This window comes from Podarcis filfolensis (assembly GCF_964270895.1).
Source record: "Podarcis filfolensis genome assembly, chromosome: 13".
NCBI classification, from domain to species: domain Eukaryota; kingdom Metazoa; phylum Chordata; class Lepidosauria; order Squamata; family Lacertidae; genus Podarcis; species Podarcis filfolensis.
The window spans coordinates 26,832,324-26,847,942 of record NC_139615.1 but is presented as its reverse complement, the minus strand read 5'-3'; the positions used below and the strand labels follow the sequence as shown (position 1 = coordinate 26,847,942).

General features: G+C 49.9%; 2 protein-coding genes across 7 annotated transcripts in view; one reads left to right on the top strand and one right to left on the bottom strand.

Moving 5' to 3' along the window:
• CACNB1 (calcium voltage-gated channel auxiliary subunit beta 1) overlaps positions 1–12,388 on the top strand; it is a 48,482-nt gene extending 36,094 nt beyond the window's left edge. For 4 of the 6 annotated variants that reach the window (XM_083582900.1, XM_083582898.1, XM_083582899.1 and 1 more), the window contains 4 exons: positions 2,066–2,217; positions 4,264–4,359; positions 5,519–5,704; positions 8,458–12,388. In XM_083582900.1, the coding sequence (XP_083439026.1) occupies positions 2,066–2,217; positions 4,264–4,359; positions 5,519–5,704; positions 8,458–8,976 (953 nt within the window). In that variant the 3' untranslated portion in view covers positions 8,977–12,388. Of the gene's footprint in view, positions 1–2,065; positions 2,218–4,263; positions 4,360–5,518 lie in introns of all 6 variants that reach the window. The other 2 variants (XR_014541006.1, XM_083582901.1) reach the window with 2 other exon arrangements.
• The window catches only part of RPL19 (ribosomal protein L19), an 89,868-nt gene that overhangs the window by 46,737 nt on the left and 27,512 nt on the right, over positions 1–15,619 (bottom strand). The gene's annotated exons all lie outside the window — the stretch shown is intronic.

Below are 15,619 nucleotides of genomic sequence, written 5' to 3'. Positions count from 1 at the left end.
TCATGGGATATGTTGCCATCTTGTCTAAACCTACCTCCGTGCATGGGGCAAGGGGAGGGGGAATAGGATTCTCCTTAATTAATACCTCAGCTGCCTTCTCTGTTTTCAGTCCCCCCCTGCTATGGCATCAGACTTTGGGGGTTCTTTTTTTCTTTTTTCTTTTTTACTGCTCCCCAACAAATCCAACTCACTCTTCTCTTTTTTTCCCCCTCCTCCCCCGCTTCCCACAATTTTCTTTCCCCCGTGTCTGTGCCTCCTCTTCCTTTCTCTGCTCCTGATACAGATGTCTTGGGTACGTAACCTTTAGCCCCCGCAAGCTCTCGGTTGCCCCCCCCAGGGCAAATTTAACTTGCTTTAACTTCCCCCTCCGCAGAATGGGAAAGATGTTTTGTTGAAATGGAAAAAAAGATCGAAAACAGCTTTTCCTTCTGGGAGAGGAGGGGGAGGGGGGAATTTCAAAAACACAGAACAAAAGTGCACCTACGCTTTGGCTTTGCCCAAAAGCGATAAGTTTTTTTTTGTTCGTTTTGAAATTCGCCCTCGTGTTTGGGAAGTGAAAAAATGGTGAGTCACCACCGTCTTAGTGTTCTCACTATCTTTTCAATTGCTAGACTCTTTACCAGAGTACTGTATTTTTTAAACCTGAACTTAAAATGTGGAGTTGCTGTTGGGGGTGAGGGGTGGGCGGGTGAATTGGAATATTATAAATGAAAATAAGTAAATAACGTTTCTTGCTGGGGGAAATTGCTCAGGGACTGAAAAAGGAGAGGGGACTATTTTTTGTTCCGGTACAGCCTAGTTAAGAAATTTGGCTAAGCAATCTCAGAGCCCATTGATGTTAACGAGAAGAGAACTACAGGACAGTCCTATACATGTCTACTTGGAAGACAAGACCTGTTGAGTTCAGTGGGACTTACTCCCAGGTATGCAAGTATAGGATGGTAGCCTAAATCACTTATCGGCTCCTCATTGGAACCCATGAGATATTCAAAATTCTGGGCTTTGGCTGGATCATGCCCCACTTTTAACATGAAGGTAACTAAACTGTGCAATTTATTGCATGGTTTCTTACTGGGGAAAAAGTGAGGAGCACTCAGCACAGCCCATTGAAAGGAACTTATTGTTTATCTTTCCTCAAGATGGTGCACGTAGTTCTCTCCCTTTTGATCCTCACAACTGTCCTGTGAGGTAGGCGAGACTGAAAGAGAAAGGGACTGGCCCAAGGGTTTGAATCTGGGTCTCTCCAGTCTGACACTCTGACCACTACGCCACACTGGATCTCATGCTGGGACCTGCAGGGCCACATCCCCAAGAACACAAGATGCTCCTGGGCAGCCATAAGAATCCCATATCCAGCGTCCCACATACAGAGCAGCTAGTGGACAGCCCAAAGTAGCACCCAAAGTACCTGCAGGCAATCTTTTTTTGGGGGGGGGGCAGAGCAAAGAGATCTTTGTGTGCCAGCCAGCCACTTTACGCATGCCTGAAGTAGAAAATCAAAATGGCATCTGCACAACACACACACACATGCTTTCACTAAGGAACAACCCATGGGGATGTTTTCCTACACAATCCCCATTGAAATGAATGGGTGCTGCGCAGTTCCTGTTCATTTCATTGGCTCTTGCACAGGGGAACGGAATGCATTCTCCAGGCCCGGAAATTTGCCTCCCTTTTAACCATGCCCAAAATCTTGCGACCACCACCTCCCCTTGCTTTGCCATAGTACTGCCACGAATCAAACACAGATCTGTGGACGGGGCTAACTGTTGACTATTCAGGAGCCCAAGGAATGGTTTTCTGTCCTCGGGGACAGAAGAGTTGACCTGCATATTTTTTGTTACAAGTGCAACATTTTGCATACATGCTACAACCTGTAGGGTCTTAACCTGCAAGTGAAAATAATGAATTATGGTGAAATCTGCGCAGGCTGCAGAAGTAGAGCCTTTAATGCTAAACAGGATCTGAAATAGCAAAAGGGAGGTATGAATGGTGCTGCAGTTTCTTTGCATAGCGATGTTGACCATGTCTTCCTTTCCCTGCCGCTTGCCCTCTGCCTCAATAGCTGAAGTGCAGAGTGAGATCGAGCGCATCTTTGAGCTGGCCCGCACCCTGCAGCTGGTAGCCCTGGATGCAGACACCATCAACCACCCAGCTCAACTGTCCAAGACCTCATTAGCGCCAATTATCGTCTATATCAAGATATCCTCCCCCAAGGTGAGCAGCCTTTCTCTTTTCTTCCTCCCGATCACACTAACGGCGCTGGGATTAGGGAAGAGGTTGGCAGAGGATCTTAGACTGTTTTGGTATCAGATATAATTCAGAAGTCAATACGAGTGAAGGTAAGAACAGCAGATTAGAATGTACCATGTCCGAAGGCAGGGCCAGCTCAAGGCGTTTGGCTGCCTGAGGCGAAGGGCAAGATGGCACCTCCCCCAAGGCATGCACAGAAGCCAATTGGACTGGCAGTTTTATCTTACTCCAATGCTGGTGAAAGGACAATGTCTTTCTCAGCACTTGAGGGCAGCAGGATAATGTAGGGGGCATAAGGCAGATCACATGGCACTCATAGCTCTGGCCACACACCCCTCCTCAGCAAATGCTGCCTGAGGCTGCTGCTTCACTCTGCCTCCTTGTAGGGCCGACCCTGTCCGAAGGCTTGTATGTGTAGCTACAGGAATGCCAAGCCAAACAGATCCATTGCTCATTTCCCTTGTGGGCTAAAAATGTGAGTTTGCACTGAGCAGACATACATTTATGAGTGCAAAATCCATAGTTTGGGAAGGGGCTCCCTGCCATACTTCAGATGTGCTTCAAATGCATATTTGAGTGTGTGGTAGAAAATACCAGACTCTGGGGTTTTGGGGTGGGGTGGGGCTCTTTTTCTTTTTAAGAAAAAGGCAGCCACTGCTGAAAGGCAGACAAGTGCCAAACATACATGAATATCATGTATTAGGTAAAGGGACCCCCTGACCATTAGGTCCAGTCGCAAACAACTCTGGGGTTGCGGCTCTCATCTCGCTTTACTAGCCAAGGGAGCCGGTGTACAGCTTCCGGGTCATGTGGCCAGCATGACTAAGCCGCTTCTGATGAACCAGAGCAGCACACGGAAATGCCATTTACCTTTCTGCTGGAGCGGTGCCAATTTATCTACTTGCACTGCATGCTTTCGAACTGCTAGGTTGGCAGGAGCAGGGACTGAGAAACGGGAGCTCACCCCATCACGGGGATTTGAACCGCCAACCTTCTGATCGGCAAGCCCTAGGCTCAGTGGTTTAGACCACGGCGCCACCCGCGTCCCAGATCATGTATTAATGTAATGTAATCAACATCACTTGCAAGTTACTTCTTACAAAACCTGGCAAGTGTTAAACGACCACCGTAGGTTTCTCAGGAATCTGCCTTATACCAGTAATCAGCCCTTTGGTTAATCTAGTTCAGGGTTGTCCACAATAACTGGGAGCAGCTCTCCAGGATTTCAGACAGGCTCCTGTCCCCCCTCTACCTGGAGATGCCAGGGACCTTTGCATGCAAATTGTGTGCTCAGACACTGAGCTGTGGCCCTTCCCCTCTGCAAAAATCCTGGAATTGTTAATTGCTGTATGAGCAAAAATATGTAAATCAACCCTCAAAAGATCGAGATTCCATGAGAGTTGAAGAACAGCCAGCACTTTGTATGCTTCCTTCCTGCCTGTCATTTAGTTACGTATGTCCTGTTCTTGCAATCGCATTTTCAAAGTTATTTTTGCCACTATGAGAGCTAGAACTTTTAAGGCTGCGTGAGTTACCCACCTTGGACTCCTTCCTTCCAGCCTGATTATTAGGCAGAGTGAGGCAGCTGCCTCAGGCTGCTAAGTGTCATGAAACGGTAATGAATTGTCATTCATCGTTGTTGCAATTTTTACTGCCAGGGGAGGGGGTGGTTCTGTTTCAGGTGCCAAGCAACTTGGCTAACATTGAGGCGCAATGCATTTGGATTTGGGGGTGGGAGGGAGGGAGGGTTTTGCCTACTTCTTGGGTTGATTTGATCCTGTGAGTGACAAGTCTCACTGTGTTCATGAAGGCTTCCTCCCTGGTAAAGATCACACACCCTAAAACGTTTCCTGAGGCTAAGTCCTTGTCAGGCTAGCTGCAGTGGTGTGGCAGACTAGGAACAGGAGCACCCTTTGGGCAGGGCCCTCCTCTTTTCCAGTCCTGTTCCCGGCCCCCTTGGGCACCCTAACATTTCTTCTCTCCCTCTCCCCCAATGTCTTTACCCAACAGGTGCTGCAGAGACTGGTGAAATCGAGAGGCAAATCCCAAGCCAAGCACCTGAATGTGCAGATGGTGGCATCGGACAAATTGGCGCAGTGCCCCCCTGTGAGTCCTGTGGTACATCTCCCTCATGCTCTTTTCCAGCCCATTTCAACCTGGTGTCCTCCTGACTACACCTCCCATCAAGCCCCTGCTGGTGCAAACCCCTGCTCATTTGATACACACACACACACCAATACAAGCACTTGCGCTGCCTTCCGAAAGCCGGGTAAAGGAGGTGCTGAGCTTTGGGGAGAAGGCATGAGGGCTCTGGCTGGGTCTTAGAGTCCTCCCTCCTCCTTCCCAAAGCCTAGTGCTTTCCTGGCTTTGGGAAGGGGGCTGGGAGGGCTCTAGGACCCTGCCCATAGCCTTGCACCTCCTTCCCTAAGCCTGGTGCCTCTCTCAGCTAAATTTGGGAAGGCAGTGCAAGGGCTGTGTGTGTGTGTGTGTGAAATTTTGGCCTCGTTCCCCTCTCCCACACAACAAGGCAGTGTGCGGCCTGCAGGTTCCATGTGAAAGTACTCTTGCGGCCCACTTGGTATGAAAAGTTGGCCTGCCCTGATCTAGCTCCATATTGCCTACACCAGGGGTCTGCAACCTTTAAGACAAAAAGAGCCACTTGGAACCCTTTCCGAAGGAAAAAAAAACTGGGAGCCACAAAACCATTGTGACATTTAAAACAAATATATCTCCGGAGCCGCGATCTGACAGCGGGCGGGAAGGTGACTAACGCACGCACCGCCCCCATGCAACGTCACAGCCAGTACAGCGCCCGCCACAGTGGGGAGTGTCGGGGCACACAATGCGCCTCCTTCCCTCGCTAGTATCCACCCCGGAGCCGCGGCAAAGGTGTAAAAGAGCCACATGTGGCTCCGGAGCCGCGGGTTGCAGACCCCTGGCCTACACTGATGTCCAGGGTTTGAGACAGGGGGTCCTATCTGGAGATGCCGGGAATTGAACCTGGGGTCTTCTGCATGAAAGGCAGGTGCTCTACCAATAACCCTTGGCCCTTTCCCAAAATTGTGGTCCAGCAACATCTGGAGGGCCACAGGTTCCCCACCCCTGATTTAAGCAGATGCTACACAATCATTATGCCAGCCCACTAGCGACTACCATTGCAACCCTATCCAACCCATGCCTCCACTCCTGGTCCCCTGCACCTATCATTCTACACTTGCTCACAGGGCTAATTCCTTCCCATTCCCCGTCCTCTCTGTCTCTGCAGGAGATGTTTGACATTATCTTGGATGAGAACCAGTTGGAAGATGCCTGCGAACACCTGTCCGAGTACCTCGAAGCCTATTGGAAGGCCACGCACCCTCCCAGCAGCAACCCGCCCAATCCGCTGCTGACCCGCACCATGGCAACGGCTGCCTTGGCTGCCAGCCCCGCCCCGGTCTCCAACCTCCAGGTACAAGTGCTGACCTCCCTCAAGCGCAACCTGGGGTTCTGGGGAGCAAGGGGCAGCCTGGACCAGGGGCTGAGCGGAGCTGTCCGGGTGGAGGAGCACGAGCTGTAGCTTTCGGGGAAACCCGAGGTAGTTGTTCGGAAATGAAGAAACGAGCACAGGGAAGCCTTGCTAATGAGGGCTCCCCCTTCCCTACAAAGGAGGACTTGTCAGTGCTGCTGTTCAGTCAAGGCAATCTCTCTCTTTCGCCTCCCCGCCCCTTCTCCAAAGCTGTCCTGCTAAAGTACACACACAAACACCCCTTTCCCTCGCAATCTGACTTTGATTAAAGGATGACCTCGGCGAGTCACCAGCACATCTCTCCCGCCCTACACCCCGCCGTCTCTTATCTTTCGAGCAATGCTTCCTGGGGACATCAGAGAAGCGTCTCAGCTAGGAAAAGTGGGTTTGTCGTTTAGGGCAGGTTCTGTGGGCTGCTCTGAACCAGATCTAAAATGGCATCACAAAGGAAGGATTTTCCTCCACCTGCTCATGGGAAAGAAGTCAGTTGGCTTTCCAGTGTGCTGTGTGAATGCAGAGCCTGGTTTTCAGTAGGGGCAGGTCCATTATGCTGCCGAGTTGCCCTCAAAGACCCGTGATGGCCTTGCAGGTAGTGCCTCCCCCCCCCCCCCGCCATCTGCCACACATTCTTTGTTCCGTTCTCGTAACACACATGGTGAATTTGGGCAACTGCTTCCCAATCCACTTTTCTAACAAGCAGTGATTTCCGGTCACCAAGTGGCAGGAACCCACTGGACTAAAGGGGTCTGTAAGGTCACAGGGTTTGTACGGGGCCCCACTTTGGATAATCTGGCAGGAGCACCAAGTCTATGACCTTATGGATTCCTTCACAATAACCATGGTCTGCTGAGTTTCTGCCACCTAGTGACAGAAAGTCAAATTTCTTGGGAGGCTGGGGAGCAGTTGTGGCTGCAGTAAATTGCATCGGTGGTTATACCTCATCAGGATAACCTTGTCCGCTTGATTCCCATGGCCTCAGTGCAAAGCATTTACCGGCAGGCAAAACCATATTGTCAGAATCTCACTGCCAGAGGTGGGTGACTTTTTACATTGACAGTGCCTCGCATTGTTGCCTAAACCTTGACCAAGTCAAGGACCGATTGCCAAGCATAGCAAGCTGAACAGAGCTCCATCAAACTCATCTCTCTTGTGAGCTAAAAAGAAGAAGTCTGCATTGAGCAGAAATAGATTTATTACTGCAGAATCCACTTTTTTGCTTGGGTGTCGTGATGCCTGCCCATCGTTCAAATGTGAATTTGGACATGCTTCAAATGCATGTTTGGGTGTATGATGGGAAACCCCATGCTGTTTCTGTTGTGTCACCTTTTTAAAAAGAAAAGGGCAAACTCTGAAGTGGTTAAACAGAAGTGACCACCATTCCCCCAAAGGTGTTTAGCTGTCAATAAGTTTACCACTTTCACATCTGGCTCCCAGTGCTGTTTTATTGCATGGCGTGGTAAGTGACTGCTGTTGCTGCTGCTGCTTTTACATATAAATAACAGCAGGTGGTCCAGCTGATCAGCACAGGTGGTTCTGTATGTGTTCTGTGTGATGCTAACTCTCTATCTTCTTATGTCTTAACTAACTGATGAGTTCTCAAACAGGGTGTTGATGAGCCTCTCTCTAACATGGTGCAAAGCAGTTAACCATGGGAAGCCTCAATTTCTCTATAACCTTGGAGGAGGCGAAGGGGTAGCTTGAGATGCAAGTTGCCACCTCTTGAAACCATATTTTGCTGCAGGGATGGGGAGCCTGATGTTGTTGGACTCCAAATCCCATCAGCCCCAGCCAGCACAGCCAGTGGTCAGGGATGATGGGGGTTGTAGTCCAGCAACATCTGGAGAGCCCCAGGCTCCCCATCCCTGCTCTATTCTATACATTGTGCTCTGCACCACACATAGAATGCCATGTCCAAAGAGCAATTTCAGACAAAAGTGGCAGATCACCATTCTGAGGATCTCTGCCTAGAACTGTCCCAAACTCTCCGTCCCCCCACCATCTCCCTCTTTTGCAAGTGTTTTCTGGCTTCTGCTAGTAGGGATGGAGAAGACATTCAGTTCAATTCGCATTTGAAGCCAAAACCTTAAGAAATTTGCACTTTCCGAAACAATTCGAGAACCGAAACGCAGAATTCACACTTGCATGAATTTAGGAATGCAGTCCTGCACTTGAACAAAGATTGCAAATATGTGTGCATTAGGGGGACACGTGCACAATATATTAGTGAAAATAACACAGTAAAATGCAATCTGTTAGGAGAAATTGCTTACAACAATGTAATCTAAACTCAGTACAAAAAAAGGTTTATTAGGAGAAATTTGTACCAACCTGTTGGAGAAGTTTTATAAGGATTTGAAAAAACAACAACCTTCAAATGGCTGTAGAAATGTAGAGATCTGAATTTGAGATGGGGGAAAGTGAGGAGCTGAAACCAATGGACCTTTCCATCCCCATCTGCGAGGGGGTCTAAAATCCATGCTTTTTTGTTTTTGTTTTTCACTTGCTTAACTCCAAAGTCCAGAAAAATTTCCCCTTAGATTTCATGAGGTTTGCCAGGCCGGAGTTTGAGAGCCCCTTGTGCTAACCTGTTTTGGAGCGCTGCAGCTGTTGCTGCTGCTGTGTCATGGCCGCACTAACTCTTGTCTCCTTTCTCCCTTTCTCATGCATGGTGTGTGGTGAATGCCTCTTTCCACCAGGGACCCTACTTAGTGCATGGGGAGGAGCCGCTCGACCCAGAGCACACCAGCCTCCACGACTATGCGGGGCAGCTGGCTGGGCATGGCCAGATCCGCGCCGCGCCGCCCCCCTCCCACTTTGCCGCCCGGGGCCTTTCCCGCCAGGACACCTTTGATTCGGAGACGCAGGGCAGCCGCGACTCTGCGTACACTGACCCGGCGGATTCCTGCATGGACATCGAGACCGACCCCTACGAGGAGCCGGAGCCTCGTCGCGCCCACTGCCTGGGCCACCGCCGCCTCCAGGGGTCCTGGGAACCCGAGGAGCCAGAGCAGCAGCGGGGCCACCTCCGGGGGCACCGCCACCCCCAGCGCCAGGGCTCCTGGGAGGTCGAGGAGCCCGACCGGCAAAACCACAACCGGTCTCTTCGCGGGCACGGCAAGGGGCGGGAGCGCTATTGCCAGAGCGAGGAGGAGGAGGGCTTGCGCCGCAACCACAACGACGTAGAGGACTGGGCGCGAGATGCCTATATCCGCTAAGGCCCTGAGGGGCAGGGCTTTTATCCACTGAGGGAGAGGCCTCTTCCCACGCAGAGCCTTGGGGACAGGAGCTGTCTTCAGTTGCCTGGCACCCGGGGGTAGGTCCAGCCTCTCCGGAGGATTGTCCTTCACCCACCAAGCGGTTTGTGGGCAGGCATATAGCGTTTGCGCCTCAGAAGCAGCGCCATCGCTGGCCGGGTCTGTGCGTGAACTCCCTTTCCTCGACACCCTTCTCTGGGGACACCCTCCACCCGCCCCTCTGCCTTGCCATTTGTGCCAACAACCTCTTGGACCACCCTCGTCCTGCCAGCCAGCCAGCCAGCCAGCACTGCCTGGCCTTTTCCCTCAAGGTCACAAATAATCACATATACCTTAAATAACGAAAGCTCCCCTCTCTCCTCAGAGGCCCCCTCGTGGACCTGGAGAGGGAGAGGGCCAGTCTCCACTGGTGCCTGGAATCACCCCAACACTTGGGTGGCAGCTGAGGTAGACCAGCTGACCGTGTGCTTGCTGGCTGCCCCTCCTGAGATCCTGCGTGCCTCGCCCCATCCAAGGCCAAACTGCTCCCAAGTGAAGAATCCGGTCCTCTCCCCTCTATAGGTTTACACCATCATAGATCTCTTTCTTTGCCTGTCTCGTGGTGCTTTCCCGGCCCAACCGCTGGGGTGCGGGTGGGTGGGATGGAGGAGAGGCAAGGGGAAGAGTAAAAACCATCTCCTAGTTTTCTGTCATAGGATCAGCTTCTCTGCCAGATCCTCTCCAGTGCCTATGAAAGAGAAATCCAACCCCGGCCACCTTAATCTCTCCGGTCCAACCCATCTTCCAGTGCCTCAGCTCACAACCCTCTTGGATGTATGTCACCTGCTGGGCAGATCCTGGGCATGCAGGGTGTGTGCATGTGTGTTTGTTATCGTGTGCTGCGCTTGGCAGGGAGAAAGTCTCCGGACTGTCCGTGTTCATAACCAGCTGTGGTTTTGCTCTTAACGCTGAGTTTGGAGACCTCTTTCCAGCACGTGTGATAGCTTGGTTGGCCTGGGGTGTTTCACAGGTGAAAAGTAGCAAGGTACTGCCACCATTCTGAAACCAGAGAGGTGAAGTGATCCTTCCTGACTAAAAATGGCCGCCTGCTTACATTTGCTGAAGGTGTGCTGCCTTCTCTCACAGCAGAAAACTGAGTCCATCCCACTGTTGCCTCTTCCTTTCAGAGGATTGTCGTTGGGTTAGAATTTCCCTTTCCATCAAGACTCGGGGAAACCAGCCTGTCTCTGTCTTGCAAAATCAGACTCCTCGGGAGTTTTGCCAGTGTGTGTCGAGGGGAGCCAGTAGCAATTGCTGCTGTGCGTGGTTCTTGTATATCTGCAGTTCAAGCTCATGGCTCTCACTGGAAAGAAATGAACAGTGGGATGGATGGAGTGGGCCGCACAGCCGTTAAGTGCTGTCCTTTACCTGCCACCACTGACCCCTCCTGTGCCTGCTTTGGAGCTTGGGACCAAGTGGATCTGCGGAGGCTGTGGGTGGCCTTCAGCCTAGAGATTTTGTCCCTCCCTCTATAAACCCCAGAGGGAAAATAATAGCTGTGGCTGCTTCTCCAAATGTCAGCAGTACCCAGTAGGTTCCAGCTTACCCAGGCTCAGCTTTTGGGCTCTGCTCTTGTGCCAAAATCTGCCCTTAGGTGCAAAGACCACACTTTTGAAGGCTGACCCTTCACCCTTGCTCAGAATGTAACTGACTCTTGACATCTGAATGCAACACACTTCTGGAGTTTGCCTTTTTTCCCAGACATCTGACAACTACGTTCCACCTTCTCTTGAGGCTGCTAAGATAGGGTTTCGGGTAACTGGGGTGCTTTTTGTTTGTTTAGCAATGTACATTTTATTCATGGCATAATTCCCACAAGGCTCCCTGGCCCAACTGAAGCCCATCCTCTGTTTCCATCATCCCCTTCTTCCCCTGTGTGGTTTGTAGCTCACACACTGGGTGCCCCAGTCTCCGTTAAGACAGCACTGCTGACTTCAGCATGAATGTAAAATTATTTGAGGTGAAGAAACTGGAAACTTGATTGTCAGGCAGAAAATAGTATGTGAAACATGGCCTTAGATCAGCCCTTCAGGCCTTACCTGGGCTAAAGCTCTAGAGAGCTTGGCATATTCAGCTAAGTGGGAGAAAAAGACGCTTAATGTGGCCTATGACCTAATCTACAAGTGCACCTGACAGGAACATATGAGCGATGTAAAATTAAAGAAGGCAAGGTACAAGACTAATTGCTAATGAGAAATGCAGGTTGGAAATTGGAAACCTTGCTGGCGTGGGGTGGCGCCTGCCCTTGTTGCCAGGAGCACAGTGGACTTGATATCTTCCTGTTCTTTTTCAGCTACAGTGAATCCATCCTCTTCCCCAAAAAATCAATTTGTAATTCCCACAGACATTGCCAGATACTGTTGGTTCTACTGTTGGGGGTGGGGGCGATATTCTGTTAGGGTTGCTGGTGTTGTTCCCATATTTTAAGCTGCTGTCCCTTATCCCAGAGCCTTGTACATCCACCGCACTTTAATGGACATCCTTTATATCAAACGCCGCAGTTCAAAGTGTTGCTTGTTTTCGAAATATTGACCTGGGAGCCTTGGAAGTCCTTTGCGTGTTGAGACATAAAAGACCTTGGAGACAGGAATAGAACACCTGAGTTCCTTAGGTCCAACTTAGCTTTAGGTTGTTTCGTTTTGTGCCACGACCAGGGGATTAAAAATACAAAAGGACAAAAGTGGACCTGGTACACCTTCAAGTTTCCTTCTGTGGTGGATTTCACATGTCTGTCTCTCTCTCCCCCTACTGTTTTTAAGAGATACAAATTCACAAGGTCAAGTGCTCTCTACACAACGTTCTCCCCCCCCCCCCCCCGAAACTCAGCCTTTCTTGTTAGGCGAGAGTTGTAAAAGACCAGCAAAGAAAAATATGACAAAGAGGATTTGAACAATGAGAAAAGTGAATTTGTTGCTTAACAAGTTAATTTAAGAGAGTTTATTTTATATTATTTATTCTTAAAATTGTTCCGTGGGGTAGGGATTCCTTGGCCAAACTTGAATTCTTTATAGTAAATAGCTTCACCAGAAACCCTTATAACTGGAGGTACTGCATAAAGTGGGGAGGCATTTTCAAGAATGTGCTATTGAGTTTTCAGATAATGAAGCATGACCAGTCCCATCCCCTGGCTTATATTTGCATCCCTCTGATTTATTCTCCACTTTGGGTTGTTTTGTTGTTTAATTTGGGGGGGGGGTTGGGGGGTAGAGAAGGCTATTGGATATAGAGAATAAATTCTGCCATGTCTCTGCCTCGCCATTATTACAATTGATTTTTCAGTGCTCCAATGACCCAGCCCCATTACCATGGGAATAAAAGTATTTTATAAAATGCACTTTGACATTTTTATTGAGATGTGGAAAAACAAAAAAATGCACGCACACAAACACAGCCCCCAAAGGAGGGAGTGCTGGGGTGTTGTTTCAAATATCCAGACCTTTCCCTGTGTGAAAAAGATACCTCACACAGAAAAACAACCTGTACATTGGGAGTATTTTGAGGGTACTGATGTGTCAAGAAATCCAAGCTGCTACACAGCAATCCCCCGGAAGGGTGGCTGTTGTAGGGGGTGGCTGTCAGAAAAGCAATGTGAAACTACCTTTAATGACAAGTGCTATTGCAATGTATGACCTTGTGAACATGACCTTGCCTCTGATTCTTAGCTGAAATGCCATTCACATTCAGGCTTAGCAAAACTGCAAGGCTTGTAGAAGTGTTAAAAAAGATGTTTTACAGAGAACCCTAAGAGAGTCGAAATGCACAATGATGCCTGAGTATGCTTAGCAGGCGTGCAAAGTAGACTGATGGGGGGGGGCACAAGAAGGGAGGGGAAATGGAACACAATATCCCAAAAGAGGTCATTGTTGGCTGCAACCCTAAATAGGATTACTCCATACAGCAACGTTTTACTTACATACGTGTGTACACCACCAGAGCTTTCCAAACTTTTCATGTTGTTGAAACCCTTTTTAGACATGCATCATTTTGCGGCACAGTAATTCCATTTTACTAGCAAACCGGAGGTTAAACTAACCCCTTTCGAGCCTCAGGAGGAGCGTTCGCATGACGCATCTACACGCTGCAGCTGACACACTAATGTGTTTGGAAAGCTGTGGTAACCCTACCCTGTGCACAGGATTGTTTTGGGCATGGAAACGGATGTACATAGTTCACAGGTGGAGACACTGCCATTGTGATACTTCACCACAGCACCCCTTCAAACTCAAGCACAGGGCAGAGTGTCTGCGGAGGAGGAAGGGAAGCTCTGCAGCTCGGGGGTGGGGCATCTGCCTGGCGTGTCAAAGGTCCCATGTTCAATCCAGGTAGGGCATCTCCATTTTGTCTGCACCCAGGCAGCTCTGGCGTACAGGCTCTCAGTCTGTATACACACTATATACATCTGAAGCACATTCTTTCCCTCAAAGAATTCTGGTCACTGTAGTTCGATAACGGTTGGTGGGAGCTGTAGCCAAGTGAGGGGTAGACTACAGTGCCCAGAATTCTTTGAGGGAAAGAATGTGGTTTGAAGGCATAGTGTGTAGTACACAGCCTTGTTTTCTCTAGGCCTAGTGTTTCAGTTTTTCCTCACATTTCTCCTTCAGCTTTCCTTCCTCCAAAGCTGTACTGTCTGGCTACCTGCCCCTGCTCCAGCAAGGCCTCTGCTCTCTCCAGTGAGCACAACCTTTGGCCACCACCCATTTTACTCCTTTTCTTCAGCTACCCCAACCTCCTTGGTGCCTGCCTTCCACTGTCAGCTGCCCCGGCCACAGCCTTCCCACCCAGCACTCTTGCCTGGCATCCATATTTCCCCTCACAGAGCTACAATTTCCAGAGCGGTTTAACAAGCAATCCCTTTCCATACAGGACTCTTTAGAATTGTAACTCTGTAAGGGGAATAGGGGTCTTCTAACAATTCTCATTGCCTTTCACGAACTACAGTTCTCAAAATTCTTGGGGGGGGGTGTGTCATGAAGTGGTATCATAATGCTTTAAATATCATGTGGCCTTGGTGGCAGTATGTCTCAGAATACCGTCTGCTGGGGTGCGGGGCCAAACTACATTGCCATCACCATTGGTTGGTTAGGGTGCTCAGCCCAAATCCAGCCCCCACCACACACCCGCTTACAGCAAAGGTGGCGCTGGTTAAATCAGACCCCCCTCCCCCAAGTCCAAATCCAGCACCCCATTGCATACAGAAGTCTTGCACTCCACAGACCTGGATGGAGACACATTGGATTTAATGAAAACAGCAAGAATGCCTGAACCTCTGTGCTCGGGACTTCAACTTCCCCTGGTGTTCGCTGGTAAGTACTGCTGCTAAACTATTTTTTGTTTTCACTAGAATATTTTTCTGGGGTAACAAAAGTACATACAGCATCTCTGTTGTCAATTCATAGTGTCAGCTACAATTCAGTGTGAGACCTTAATGTGCGTCAGGCTCTGAGGCGTGGGGAGCAGAGGGAGTGGCGCTCTAGGAGGCTGAGGGCTTCAGAGCTGGGTGTAGCTGGGACTGGGACACACCAAGCGAAGCAGGGGATGGGGAAGGAAGTACTCACAGGGTGATAGAGGATGGTGAGGGGAAGGAGATCAGTGCACAGAAACCAGAAACAGCAAGACCCATCACCAGAGCCAGAGGGGGCCCTGTCCCCATGAACATGCACTGTGAGGTTTAGGAGCAGCAGGAGTAGCGCTCTAGAAGGCTGAGGCAGACAAAGGGCCACAGCCCAGCTCCCTAGCTGGCCACGTTGGGTTTGCTAGCTCTGGGAGGAGAAGTGTGATTCCTCAGCTGAAGTAGGCTTAGAACAGGTGAGGGTCACCTGCCTCGTCAAGCCCAGATGCTGCAATCAGCATGCAAAGTACAAAAGGGAAGCAGGGCTGATGGGCTGTGCCTGCTCAGCTGCCCATGTTAAGGGACCTTGGCTTGGATGCTCCTGGGCTTCTATGGGACTGTGCTTTGGGTTTGATTCTGGACTGTATCTTGACTTCTGGACTTGGCTACTTGGATTGACCTTGGACTGTGTTTCCTGACCTCTGGACTTTGCTTGTGTGGATTGACCTCTGGACTTGGCATACTGACTTGCTGCCAGGTAGGCCAGCAGTTCAGGACATGTTTCTTTCAACAGCACGAATTGGGGGGGGGGGGGCAACAGTCTAGATCAGGGGTCAGCAAACTTTTTCAGCAGGGGGCCAGTCCACTGTCCCTCAGGCCTTGTGGGGGCCAGACTATATTTTTGGGGGGGAAATGAACAAATTCCTATGCCCGACAAATAACCCAGTGATGCATTTTAAATAAAAAGACACATTATATTCATGTAAAAACACACTGATTCCCGGACCATCTGCGAGCCAGATTGAGAAGGCGATTGGGCCTGATCCGGCCCCTGGGCCTTAGTTTGCCTACCCATGTGGTAACACAAGGAAGCAAGGAAAGTTTCCTGCCAGTGGCAGATGAAGGGGAGTGCAGGGGTGTCATCACTGAGGGAAGGGTGACAAAATGACAAAAATAAGAGTTTTAAAAAATAAAAATTGGGCTCACAGAACTTTTTAGTTCAGTCAGCAAACGTAG